The sequence below is a fragment of the Panulirus ornatus genome, chromosome 55 (genome assembly GCF_036320965.1).
Source record: "Panulirus ornatus isolate Po-2019 chromosome 55, ASM3632096v1, whole genome shotgun sequence".
In the NCBI taxonomy this organism is placed as follows: domain Eukaryota; kingdom Metazoa; phylum Arthropoda; class Malacostraca; order Decapoda; family Palinuridae; genus Panulirus; species Panulirus ornatus.
This window is the reverse complement of record NC_092278.1, coordinates 34,943,504-34,957,100: the sequence shown is the minus strand read 5'-3', so window position 1 is coordinate 34,957,100 and position 13,597 is coordinate 34,943,504. Positions and strand designations below refer to the sequence as shown.

The 13,597-nt window shown below is 38.1% G+C and overlaps 1 protein-coding gene across 2 annotated transcripts in view; it reads left to right on the top strand.

The window, feature by feature from the left end:
• The window catches only part of Usp30 (ubiquitin specific protease 30), a 131,759-nt gene extending 126,118 nt beyond the window's left edge, over nt 1-5,641 (top strand). For both annotated transcript variants that reach the window (XM_071693405.1, XM_071693404.1), the window contains one exon: nt 1,212-5,641. In XM_071693405.1, the coding sequence (XP_071549506.1) occupies nt 1,212-1,308 (97 nt within the window). In that variant the 3' untranslated portion in view covers nt 1,309-5,641. The remainder of the gene's footprint in view (nt 1-1,211) is intronic.
• Nucleotides 5,642-13,597: the final 7,956 nt, after the last annotated feature.

The window sequence follows — 13,597 nt, the reverse complement described above, 5'->3', positions numbered from 1 at the left end:
TTTTTTTGTGGGAGATAAAAAAGGGGGGGAGAGAAAGGGGTGTTTTGAAATGGTTTTTGGAATGAGAGAATATGTGAAAAATGAAAGAGGGGAAGGCAAAGGGGGAAGGGAAAGTGGGGGGACCCCAAAAGGGAGGAAAAAAGGGGAAAAAAGATTTTTTAATGATCAGGTGACTTTCCGGGGGAAAGGGGGGGTTTAAGGTGGGAAAAAACATTGGAAAAAGGGGAGGTTTTTTGTTGAACCCGGGAGTAATGTTGGGGGGGCCAAAATTTTGTGGGCCTGGATTTAAAGGGAGGGGGTTTTAAAAAAAAAAATTAATGGACAGTTAAAAAATGTGGTTGAAAAAAATTTTTTATTTAATTTTATTAAAAAATTATAAAAATTTTTTAAAAATTTTTTAATAAAATTTTAAGGGGTTTGTAAAAAATTGTGGAAAAAAAATTAAAATTGTAATAAAGGGGAAATTAAGACTAGGGTTTTTAATCAAGGGAGGAGTTAAAAAAAAAACTGAAATTTTTTTTTGTTTGGGGGTGGTTTACAGGGTGGGGGGGGGAAGTTTGGGGAAAAGGGGGGGGGAGGGGGCAAATTTTGGGAGCCCTTAAAAATTTTGTGGAATCGGTTATTGGAAAGAAAAAGGGGTTTTAAAATAGTTTAACAATTTTATGGGTTGGGGTCTTATAAGTTGCCAGGAGGGAAAAAAATTGAAAAAAGTGTTTAACAATTTTTGGGGGTTTTTTTGTGGAAAAAATGGGAAAAGATTTTTAAATTTAAAAAGGGGTTTGGGTGAACAAAAAGGGGGGAAATGTTTTTGGGCAGGAGGAAAAAAGAAAATTTTTCCCCGGGGGTTACGGGGAGGGTTTGGGCCCCCAATTGGGGGGGTGAGGAAAGGGGGACGGGGCCGCCCTGGGGGAAAAAAGGGGAAAAAAGATATATATATATATTGGTACAGTATTAGGTCATGTGAGATTGGAAACCAGTCATTTCCTTTCAAGTTTAATCAGGTATTTACAAAAGACCTCCTATGAATCGTGTAATGTCATTTCGAATGAAGTTGCAAGGCCCTGTGTTGTCAGAATGTGCAGCACACTCATTCATTATTCGTGTCAATAGCTGCTATCAACTTACAGCATCTTATAGTCTTTATTATAATCTACACAGTGCTAGGTAGTTATATCAAAAACGTGATCTTTAATTCTCTGGTTGTTTTGCAGGTGGTTTTATACCTCAGATTTGTTGGTGCGAGAGGCAAGTTTGGAAGAAGTTCGAAAAGCCAATGCCTACATGATCCTTTATGAGAAAGTAACTTAGTATTTTAGCTAGTATTCTTGCCTGTCATTTAGGAGTGGTATAAAAAGCTTTTCTAAATCTTCAGTTAACTTTTTAATTCTAACTTCAATGTATATATTTGTTTATTCACCTTTATTATTGTCATGTCCTCAAGAGTCTTTTCAGTATCTGGTCATAGTACAGGTTGTACCTCTTTTATCCAGCAACCTTGGGACCTGCCCATTGCTGTACCACAGAAAATGCTGGAAAATAGAAATTGACCCCTTTAGAGGCCCTTGGGTGAACTCTCCAATTACCATCAGCTTGGAGACTCCTCACTAGCTTGGGCAAGGGTTTTCCAAGGCACACAACCTCAATACAGGGCATATTTGTCAGCATTATACACTTTTTCTGGGGCTATAAGAATTTCAGAGGACTCTCAATTAGCTGGGCTGTGGTGTAAGCAGATTTGGGCTCCTTAGCGCTGCTAACAGCGCCGCCCTGTTGGCAGATCCACAAACTAATGGTGTCAGATTCAGAACTTGTCGGATTGGAGAGTACAACCTGTAGTACTTTTTATATTTTATGTGTTAGATATCTTGAAAACAACTTTGGCTGCAGTATTTTGCTCTAGATATGACATATTTTAAAACTGTGTTAGGTATGCATCTTTTGACTCATGATAATGTTGAAAATTAGATTTATTTTATAAATGGAATATGTATGCTTGCAGATTGTGTAAAAATGATAAATTTTTTGTTTGAAAAACTCATATTTGAATATGTTATTGTAATTATTATTATTTTATTTATTTATTTTTCATTTTTGTATGAGTTTGCCACTTTTCATGTTAGCGAGGTAGCACTAGGAACAGATGAGGAAATGGCCTCATTGCCCACATCCACATCTATATGTATTGCTCTGAAACCAAAGCTGCCCATCCACAATCAGGTCTCGCAAAATGTTCCTTGGTTTCCTTTGACCACCCATTTCATATGCCCTGGTTTAGTCCATTGACAGCATGTCCACTCTGTCCCTTGCACACCTCACTCCCACCTGCAATTTCCTTCCACCTCCTGTTTTTCCTCCCTTTTCCTTGTTCTTTCAGCTTCTGACATGTATACCACCGTAGTCATCCTTCTTTATTCATCCTTTGTACATGTCAGAACCATTTCAGCATATGCACTTCTGCTCTCACATACACATTCCTTTTGTTACCCTGTCTTTCTCTTACCCCATCATTTCTTATTTGATCATCCCTGTTTTTACCACATACTGTATGTAATTTCCAACACATTCTTCCTATCCTTTACATTTTTGTCATCTTCACACCCATCCATACAGCACCAGCAAGACAACTATTCCATCAGACATATCCATCTTTATCCTTAAAAACATTGACCTATCTTTCCATACATTCCTCAATGCACACATGACCATTGCTTTCCTTAACCCACCCCATGGCTCGTTTTAGCTCTCTTGGTTCCAGTCACTGCCATACCCACTACCAGGTATTTAAAACTCCACTTCCTCCAGATTATCTCCATTCAAATTCTTTCTCTAAATATTTTCTCTCTTTTCTGCTAAATCTAATAATCTTACTTTTATTCATATTTACTCTCAGCTTTCTCCTTTCTCATACTCCCAAACTCAGACACTAGCTTCTTTGGTTTCTTTGCTATATCAATCAGCAAACATTTAATGACTCTCCCTCCAGGCCCCACCGGCAAACTGCATACCTACTCATCTCTCCAAGACCCTTGTATTCACCTCCCTCACCACCCCATCCATGAACATATTATATAGCCATGGTGACATTGCACACTCCTGCCACAGGCCCACTTCCACCTTGAACCATTCACCCTCCTCTCTGCTCACTCAACTTTTGCCATTCTACACTCAATTTCTCCTGGTATTTATTCACCCAAGCCTCTCTTTCAAGCTCACTTACCCTTACCAACTCCTTTTCACACTCATCATTTCCTCTTTTCCAAAAGCCTTTGAACATATGGAGATGAGGGTGAATATTATTGTTATTAATTTTCTCATACTTTGTTTCCCACGTTAGTGGGATAGTGTTAGGAACAGACAAAGAAAAGGCCTCATTCACTCTCATTATCTGGGTGTCATGTATAAGGCATCAAAACCACAGTTAGAATGTGTTTGTGTGTGTGTGTGTGTGTGTGTGTGTATATATAGACATAGGAGTAAAGATAGTACATATATACAGTGTAAAGAATACTGGGCAGTATGAGTGTAGAAGTCTCTCCCCTTAAAGAACATGAGTATTAATTGCAAATGGTTATTGCAACTCAGCCCCACAAACTTTTCATGGTTTCTCCAGTTGCTTCATATAACCTGGTTCACTCCAGCAACAGCATGTTTCCTCTTGTATAACAGATTTTTTTCTATCCTGTGTAGACGTTTCACCCTCTGGAGTGTTCAGGCACTGAGCACTCAGAATTTAGTTTTCTCCTTCCTTTCACCTTCAACTCAATCTGACTTTTCTCTTGTCCTGTCTGCTTCTAATGTCAGTGTCCCATAATTCATTTTCTCCCTGTGTCCAAACCATTTCACCACACCCTGCTTGGCAGCATTTTCCTTACTATGGGAAGTAGTGCAGTCTTGGGCTGCAGGAGCCTTTTGAAAGGTCTTTCATTGCATCAGATCTCTTTCATAGTAATTGGTCTTGGGGTAATTATAAGTAAAATGAAATATACATATTTACATATATACACAAAGATATTATAAGACTTCGCCTACTTGAGGTTGAACTGCAAGCGAAAAGACACCTTTGGTAATGCTGTGTCATCATAAGTTGACAGAAGTTGACAGAGTTCAGTCTCATCAGAGAACATCTCACTTCAAAGGAGTCTGATTATTTACTTGTCTGTATCTCTGACAACCATTCCCCTTAGGAAGACTGGAATTCACCAGTTATGGATCTGATTATTTACTTGTCTGTATCTCTGACAACCATTCCCTTTAGGAACACTGGAATTCACCAGTTATGGAGACTTTTACCATGGCCACACCCTCGAGGAGTCCACCCTTCCCAGCTATTGAGTATAACACAGATTCAAGGCTGCTTGGATTTTTTGAAAGGGGTCCTTTGGTTAAGTGCTGATAATGCATATATATATTAATGTATAAAGATTGATTTTATGATTTTAGATAATTTTTTATAAGAATAACTTTTATTGTCACATTCCTCTGTTATCAGTTTTTATATTTTTATTCTAGATATGTATTTTATGATTACCCCAGGACCTCATTCTAAGAAAGAATACTGGTATTACCCAGGACCTCAAGGCTGTGCTGTCTGTAGTAGCAGGGAAATAGGGACTCCTTTGAAGTGAGAAGTTCTTTGATGAGACTATACTTTCAGTGATACAGGCTCACCAAAGGTGACTTTTCACTTACTGTTTAATGTCAAACTGGCAGAGTCTGGTAAGTCCTTGGCTCTGATTTCCTTACATTTTATGGGAGAGCTAGAGCTTGGAGTTATGAAAATGAGGACATTGTTTGGTTGTTTCTGATGCTACCTTGTTAAAGCAGAAGCAGTTAGGTTAAAGAGAATCAGGATCCTTTCAGTTGGTTGTTGAATTATGTAAAGTGTGGTTGCCATTGTCACAAAAGGAAAGAGTTAAGCAAAACAAGGTGAGCATAGATGAGAATTGTGGAGTACTTTAAAGATGGTTGTAAGGCTGGGTAAAGTAGGAGAATACAGGAAAGCCTCATTGTGGATGTATCAAAAAAATGCTATAGATCATCCTTGGGAGAGGGATGCTATGTAGAGAAGATAGTCCTCTTTGACCAACCTGTACCTCTCCCATGGTAGTGCTTCCATGAACAATTGGGACCATCCAATATATTCACAGTTTTGCCTTGATGTGGATGATAATTTTTTTTCTATCTTCATGTATCATGTAATAAAGAAGAAAGATGCTTTGAATATTCTTAATCACTTTTTGATTAAATGTAAGAAGTTGAATATGTAATCTGGATGAACTTACGGTAGTTATACCTAACTGAAGTGATTGATGCTGCTAGATTAGTTTCCCTCCATATTCAATAACTTGCCATCTTAACCTTTGCTGAGGATTACATTCCATGTGTCTCAAGTCTTGAGTCGATGCATGTAATCAAGCTTATGAGTGAAAAAAGTGGGACATGTTATTCATTGATGATATCCTTTTGTTTCAGATGGCCTAATACATGCAAGCAGCTGCATTGTAATTTATGTTTTAGACTTGCCTTATTCCCAAGTGAGCACTCGTTGCATTTTTTAATATTTTTTTATTCTATATGTAAATGCATTATTTTTAGTGTGGTAAAATGTATTTGAAATAAATGACTGTATATCTGGTAAATAGCCCTGCAGTTTTAACACCTAAATGGATCTGCTGAAATTTTTGTCACAGCATATATTCTGTAGGTAGAATTGCTTTCAGTCTTGCTACAAATTTTTACTGATCTTTTTTCTGGCTGTCATTATGTTTCAAGAATTCACATACAACTACTTGGGAATTGCACTTGTCAAAGGTTCACCTGGAAACTGGTAGCAATCCCAGTCCAGAAAGTGTATGCAGTCTTTTTAACCACTTTACAAAAACTTTTTTATGTGAATGGTAAGTGGCCAAGTCATCCATATCTTTAAAGGAAAGTGGTCTAATGTGATTGCTATATGGATCACTAAAAAACAGTTGAAAGGTATTTTAGTGCTCATTTTTTTCTGGCAAAGATGAGATATTATGTTGGCTTCGCTTCTTCAGTAGACTGGAATGATTGCCAGAAAGGAATCATTAGGACAGAAGATGTTTATCTCCTTCCTTTGTTATTGCACTTTTCCTGTACTGGCTTCCCATTTCAGTCATTTGGTTCCTCTTTCATGTGTGTGCTAATGCCTGCATGCTTGTGTGTCAGCATGTTTAAACTCTTGCTCATTGATTATAGTAAGTTCCAAAAAGTCTGTTTATTTTTCATATTATTGCAAAACGATTTGATTCTTGGAATTTTTTCATTGTACTGTTTAATTTCCATTACTGACAAGCTAATTGGCAAAGACACAGAAGTTCCATATTTGTGGAATGGTATCCAGCTTCCTTTTAGATATTTCTCAGTCAAGGCAGTCTTACATTCTTAATCTAACACTTTTTTTCTGTGGAGTTTTAAGGTTCGATGGCTGTCTCATAACAGTATGGACCCTCAGGTAAGGATGTCAGTCTCTAACAAGGACTATTTTTTGAAGTCATGATTGAGGTGGCAAGGCTATGAAATTGCAAGCTCTAGAATTTAGGTCATGATTCTGGCATGCAAAGATTAGATTATTCTCTCTGGATTCACACATTATGACACAATAACTTTAGCTTAGAGTTTGAGTGACATAATTTTGTCTTATAAGGGGCCAGATGATGATGCAAAATTATGAAAGTGCTCCAACTTGGTAAATTTTTGCAAATGTTGAGCATTATCTGAAAATTTACTTTTTTTTGTTTTGTCCTTTCCTGGCGCTACCTTGCTGGAGGGGGGATGCTATTTCATGTGTGGCGGGGTGGCAACGGGAATAGTTGAAGGTAGCAAGTGTGACTATGTATGTGTATATATATGTATACGTTAAAATGTATATGTATGTTTATGGGCATTTTTGTATATACATGTGTATGTGGGTGGGTTGGGCCATTCCTTGCACTACCTCACTGAGGCTGGAGACGGCAATTGAGTATAATGATATATACATCTTTATACAACAATGTTGTATGGTTGCGAGGCAGTGGGCTATGGATAGAGTTGTGCGCAGGAGGGTGGATGTGCTGGAAATGAGATGTTTGAGGACAATGTGTGGTGTGAGGTGGTTTGATCGAGTAAGTAATGTAAGGGTAAGAGAGATGTGTGGAAATAAAAAGAGCGTGGTTGAGAGAGCAGAGAGGGTGTTTTTAAATGGTTTGGGCACATGGAGAGAATGAGTGAGGAAAGATTGACCAAGAGGATATATGTGTCGGAGGTGGAGGGAACGAGGAGAAGTGGGAGACCAAATTGGAGGTGGAAAGATGGAGTGAAAAAGATTTTGTGTGATCGGGGCCTGAACATGCAGGAGGGTGAAAGGAGGGTAAGGAATAGAGTGAATTGGATTGATGTGGTATACCGGGGTTGACGTGCTGTCAGTGGATTGAATCAGGGCATGTGAAGCATCTGGGGTAAACCATGGAAAGTTTTGTGTTGCCTGGATGTGGAAAGGGAGCTGTGGTTTCGGGCATTATTGCATGACAGCTAGAGACTGAGTGTGAACGAATGGGGCCTTTGTTGTCTTTTCCTAGTGCTACCTCGCACACATGAGGGGGGAGGGGGATAGTATTCCATGTGTGGCGAGGTGGCGATGGGAATAAATAAAGGCAGACAGTGTGAATTGTGTGCATGGGTATATATGTATGTGTCTGAGTGTGTATATATATGTGTACATTGAGATGTATAGGTATGTATATTTGCATGTGTGGACGTGTATGTATATACATTGTGTATGGGGGTGGGTTGGGCCATTTCTTTCATCTGTTTCCTTGCGCTACCTCGCAAATGTGGGAGACAGCGACAAGGCAAAAAAAAAAAAAAGAAAAAAAACATCTTTATTATGATAATGATAAATATTTTGGCTTATAGTTACTTGTGTCTCCTCTCTAAAGTCCAGCAGTATGTTGCAACTTTCTGTGAAATATTTTACTTGGTTGGAAGTGCTACCTGTTCGGATTAACACACCATGACACCGTGGCTAGTATTTTATGTAGTAATAATTTGTGCAAAGATCTTCATGGATGGTTATGGTGGCTGATTTAGAATTTCAAAATGCTTTGAAATGTTAAGTGGAAAGTGTTAAATGTAGTGCATTTTAGTGTTTTTAGTTGCATGGTCTTCATGTTTTGAAATATTATTGGGCTGTATACATTGGTTGTAACTTCGACCAGCAGATCTCCAATATGTTTGAAACTTGTGAAACAAGATGACTAATGTTAACTAATTTGAATTTAATTTTGACAAGTAAAGGTATTTATGAATTGCATTATTGTAAGGTTTGATTTTTTTCATGTTTAAAAAAAAAAAAAAAGCCCATTGGTAGATATGATCCAATTTGGAACAGCTTAAGAAATAAGCTAATCACAGTCATGATGGAGATTATTTGTTCCATGTTAATTTTTTTTCCAAACCTGCATAAGATGCAAATGATATGGGTGAAGCTGCTGCTTCTTGTTAATGTTTACATGGGTTGTTTGGTGAAGAAAGAAAGAAAAAGTTTAATTTAACAAGAAAATGTAATTCCACTCAGCAGTTTTTTAAGCTATCACCAACTTCCTGCTGCTGCACATCAGACTTCTCCTGTCCCCATTACCACTGTCGTTTATACAGTTTATTTCTGGCTTTTTTCTCAGAGGGTACCTGAATTTATAACATATTTTTCAAAAAACTAATTAAGGTATTTATACTCTTAGCATTCACTATGTCTGATGGCAACTTATTCCAGTGCTCAACACACCTAGAGGAAAAGAAGCTTTTTCCCAGGTCTTTTAGCTTTGAGTTTTAATCCATTTGTCCTGGTAACCGTATTTTCTTGTGTTTCGAAAAGATGTTCATTATTTACGTTGTCAAACTTGTTCAGAATTTTGAACACTTGGATTAAGTTGCTGTGAAGTCTATATTTTTTAAGGGAGAAGAGATACTATAGTTTTAAGCTTCTCTTCATATGCCAGATTTCTAAGGAATGGGATCAATTCTATTATTGATCTTTGTACTTCCTCTAGTTTTTCCTTTTTCTAATGGTTTGGGGACCAAAACTTATTTATGGTGTCTTGTAATCTATGTTCCTGGCTATGAAGTCTAATATTTGGTTGCCTTTTTTTTTTTACATGCTGCTTGACACTGCTTAGTGTACTTCAGATTGTTGTTAATTACAACACCAAGGTCCTTTTCTTCACTTACTTCAGTTAGAGAGTATCTGAATAGTTTGCAGTGCATAACTTTACACATGCCTGCATTAAACTTTATTTGCCACCTGTCTGACCACTCTGCTAGTAAGTTAAGATCTTTTTGAATCACTTTGCAGTCCCACCTGTTTACAGCCCTACCTCCTAGTTTAGTATTGTCAGCAAGTTTAGAGATCTTAGATATGAGACCAAGTTCTAGGTCATTAATGTATATTATGAAAAGAATGGGGCCTAGGACCATCCCCTGTGGCACACCATTCATTTTGTTTTTGTCAATCTGAGGCTTCGCAGTTTAATACTACCCACTGCTTTATTCTGGTGAGCCAGTCTCTGATCCACATACAGAGTTCTTCACCGATTCTATGTGCTTTGAGTTTATGTAAAAGTCTCTTGTGAAGTACTTTGTAGAAAGCCTTTTGAAAACCTAGATTTATTATGTCAGATGGTACTTTTTTGTCCCAATTCTGATGAAAAACAAAGAAATTCCAGTAAATTTGTTAGGCAGGATCTTGTATTGTGGAAACCGTGTTGGTTGTCCAATATGATTTTGTGATCTAGAAACGTAGCAGTTTTATCTTGTATTATTTTTTCTATTGTTTTAACTAACATTGACGTAGGGCTATTCGGGCAGTAGTTCGAGACACACTTTTTGTGTCCTTTTTTATATATATATATATGTGACTAACATTTGCTTGCTTCCAGTCAGTTGGCACCTGACCTTCCGATAGAGATTGGTTGAATATTTTTGGTATGGGATATATCAGCTGTCTCCTGACCTCCTTTGAACATCTCCGAGCTAAGTTATCTGGGCCGATGTATTTTTTAGGATTTAATTGGCCCAGGTATTAGTACTTTTATCCCTGGGGATAGGGGAGAAAGAATACTTCCCACGTATTCCCTGCGTGTCGTAGAAGGCGACTAAAAGGGGAGGGAGCGGGGGGCTGGAAATCCTCCCCTCTCGTTTTTTTTTTTTAGTTTTCCAAAAGAAGGAACAGAGAATTGGGCCAGGTGAGGGTATTCCCTCAAGGCCCAGTCCTCTGTTCTTAACGCTACCTCGCTAATGCGGGAAATGGCGAATAGTTTGAAAGAAAGAAAGAATTAGTACTTTAGAGCTTTTCATTTCTATAACCTTCAACTCTTGCTCATCAAATCCTTGAAACGTTTTCATTGGTTGCGGTATTCGAGATGTTTCTTCAGTTCTGAATATGGAGTTAAAAGAATAGTATGGTAGCCATTTCCTTGTCATCAGTAGTTAGTGTGCCATGTTTGTTTCATGATGGTTCAATTCCTTCTTTTTCTTGTATATTTGAAAAATTACTTAGGTGTCATTCCTAACTTTCAAGGAAATTCTTTTTTTTTCCTTGCATTTATTCTGTCTTATCACCTTACACTCTCTTTGGGTTTTGATTAATTCCTGGCAGTTTTCAGCAGTTCCCATAGATTTGAATTTCTTATATGCTGGAACATTGCGGAAGCCTCAAAAACATGTATATGTCAGACATCATATACTACTGTTATCATAAGTAAAGGTGATGCAGTAACAAGATGAAAGTTGTTTTACCTAAATAAAAGAAGGAATGGGAAGGAAATGAAAGGCTATATGACTAATGAGCTAATTAAACTGACAGTTTTAAAAGTTATACTGACTGCTTTAAAAGTTACCTTATGTCAGAAGTTAAGCTTGCCAACAAGGTTGACTGCCAATCCATCATTTTGTTAAGGAAAAGTAATTAATTTTTTCAAAGCACTTATGAAAGTAGCCATCGCTGTTAATAATGATTCAGTTTATGGTTTAGATGGTGATGGTGAGACATTATGTTATAGGGAACATGAATGAATAGTCTTCTTGCTAACAATGGCTGATGAAATGGCCTGCTTTGAGTTGCAGGTTAGAAGGGAAAAGATTATGAAAATGGTGAGACGAGTGGATGTCCCATTTGGGGTACCGATTGTATAAGCTGTTTGTAGATTCTAAATTTACCCTGTGAAAAGTTTTGCAAAAGTTGGATGTGTAACTTACAACAGAATATGATAGGAAAATTTTCCTAGGAGTGGTCTCTTTTCACCACCACCTCTGCAGTCGTTTCGGCCACCATCTCAACACTACCTCCACCCTAATGGTCACCTCTACCATTCCTTGCCTTTGTCACCATCACTTCATCATGTTCACCATCTACCACCACCATCTCATCACCACCCCCACCCTTCTAGTCACCTGCATGATTCCTTGCTTCAGACCATTAAAGCAAGGTTACATGATAAGGCAAAGTAGGAACTGGAAAAGTTGAACTGTTTCTCTAATTTTGAGGAGTACAAAAGAAAAGTATGCTGATGTTATATGATTCACTATGCAGATGGAGCTAGAACAAACAAAAATAAGTCCTCATTTGTTCTCATCCACTCTTTAACTTTCATGAGTAATACAGCAAAACCAAAACCCCATATTCACAACCAGGCCCAACAAACCGTCTGTGATTTACCCTGCCTTGGTTCAACCCACTGTCAGACCATCATCCCCTGTATGCCACATTGCTCCATTTCACTCCATTCCTTGTACACCTCACACTCTCCTGCATGTTCAGGCCCCAAATCACCATCTTGGTTTCCCCTTTTTTCTTGTTCCTTCAGTTCTGATATGTATATTCTCTTGTCCTTTCTTCACGGTCCTTTCCATATATCCTGACCATTTCAGATATCCCTTACAAACCCCCTCTCACTACCACACCTCTCTCTCACCCTATAATTTCTTTTTTCATAAAATCTGCACAGACCACATGCTCTCACACATTTCATTTCCAACACGTTTACCCTATTCTTCATTTTTGTCCTGAGGGCTACACCTTGCATCCATACAGCACTGACAGGAATCCTGTACCATCAAACATATCCTCTTTCTTCACTTATTCCTCAGTGTGCCCTAGACCTTTGTTCTTTAATCAACCATACTGTTCACTTCAGCTCCCTTGGTTACATTTGCGGCAATACCCACTCCCATGTGCATACCTTAAACACTTCAGTTCCTCTCCATTCAAAAATGTTTTCTGCTAAACCTAATAACCTTGCTTTAATTCTCATTTACTCTTTACTTTTCATTTCACACGCTCCTCAAACTCAGAAACCAATGTTTGGTTTCACAGTCGAATTGGCCAACAGAGTTGTAATTTTAGTACCCTTTATATGAGGCTCCTGCAGCATTCAGTAAGTCAGTACATTCAGTGGCTAGACCACAGGTCATGAGGTATGGTGATGTATGTATGGGCAGGGTAAGTGTAGGGTAGTTGAGGAGTTGGTGTTTGTCTTCAGCGTGGAAGTTGCATCTTGCGCATAAAGGGACCTTTGGCATGTTGAATATATGTTTGTATTGTGGAAAAGATAGGTAGTGTCCAGAAAGTATGCATGTAAACGAGATGTACGTATTGAGATGCTGTTTCGGCTGGGTGTCTGTTTAGCGACGAGTTCGAGATTGGGTTAAAGCGACTTATACCAGGGCTTTTTGTCTTTTTTAGTCGTTGATTTAACATGAAAATGCGCCAGGTCCGCGAAACATTGAGTAATGCGAAACGTTACTTTTTGATGCCTAAAATTTTCGTAAATTTTTTCAAATTAAGATCTATACTTAGTTGTGCACATTTTTACTAATAAAATGTATATTAATTCAAAATACGTAAAACTGTATTAAAATCCTTACACTGTATATATTTGTAAAATAATTAGCTCATAATTGAATTATTAACTTTTTTAATTAAGTAAACTTATCATTGTTTTTACATTTATACGATTTGAGTTTGCGCGGCGTGACCCTTATCTCGGTGACAGCTACAATTTCGCAATTTACTCCATTGTGGACACGTTAGTTGTTCATGGGACCTTACAAGTCCTTAGGGAGCATCGAAGTGAATGAACAGGTAAGCAGCTCATCGTACTGGTACCCTTATTTAGCTTGATCCACCAAACTCAAACTCTTGCACTGGTTTGTAAAACACTCTGTTTCCGCCCACCATGAGCGTACTCGAGCTCTCTTGTTAGCACGTCTAGCCTTTCTGCATTGTCTAACGTACAAGGAAAGTTAGATACAGATTTCGCAGACGCGTCAGTGGCGTTTGGATTGTTATTTTTATCAACTAAAATGAAGTGACTGGGCAGTTGTATCAATCTCGTGTGTTACATCACGCGGAAGAAAAATAACGGAAATTGATCCTAGAAATTGACACAAGAAATGGCCGTGTGACGCCACCTGTATGGAACTCGGTGTTACTTTTTCGGGTATTTCGGTGTATGGTTTGTGTAAGTGATCCTCTTTGGGATAGAGTGATGTTGATGATGTGTGGCTTTAATGTGAGGCTGGGGGTAATCTTTTTTTT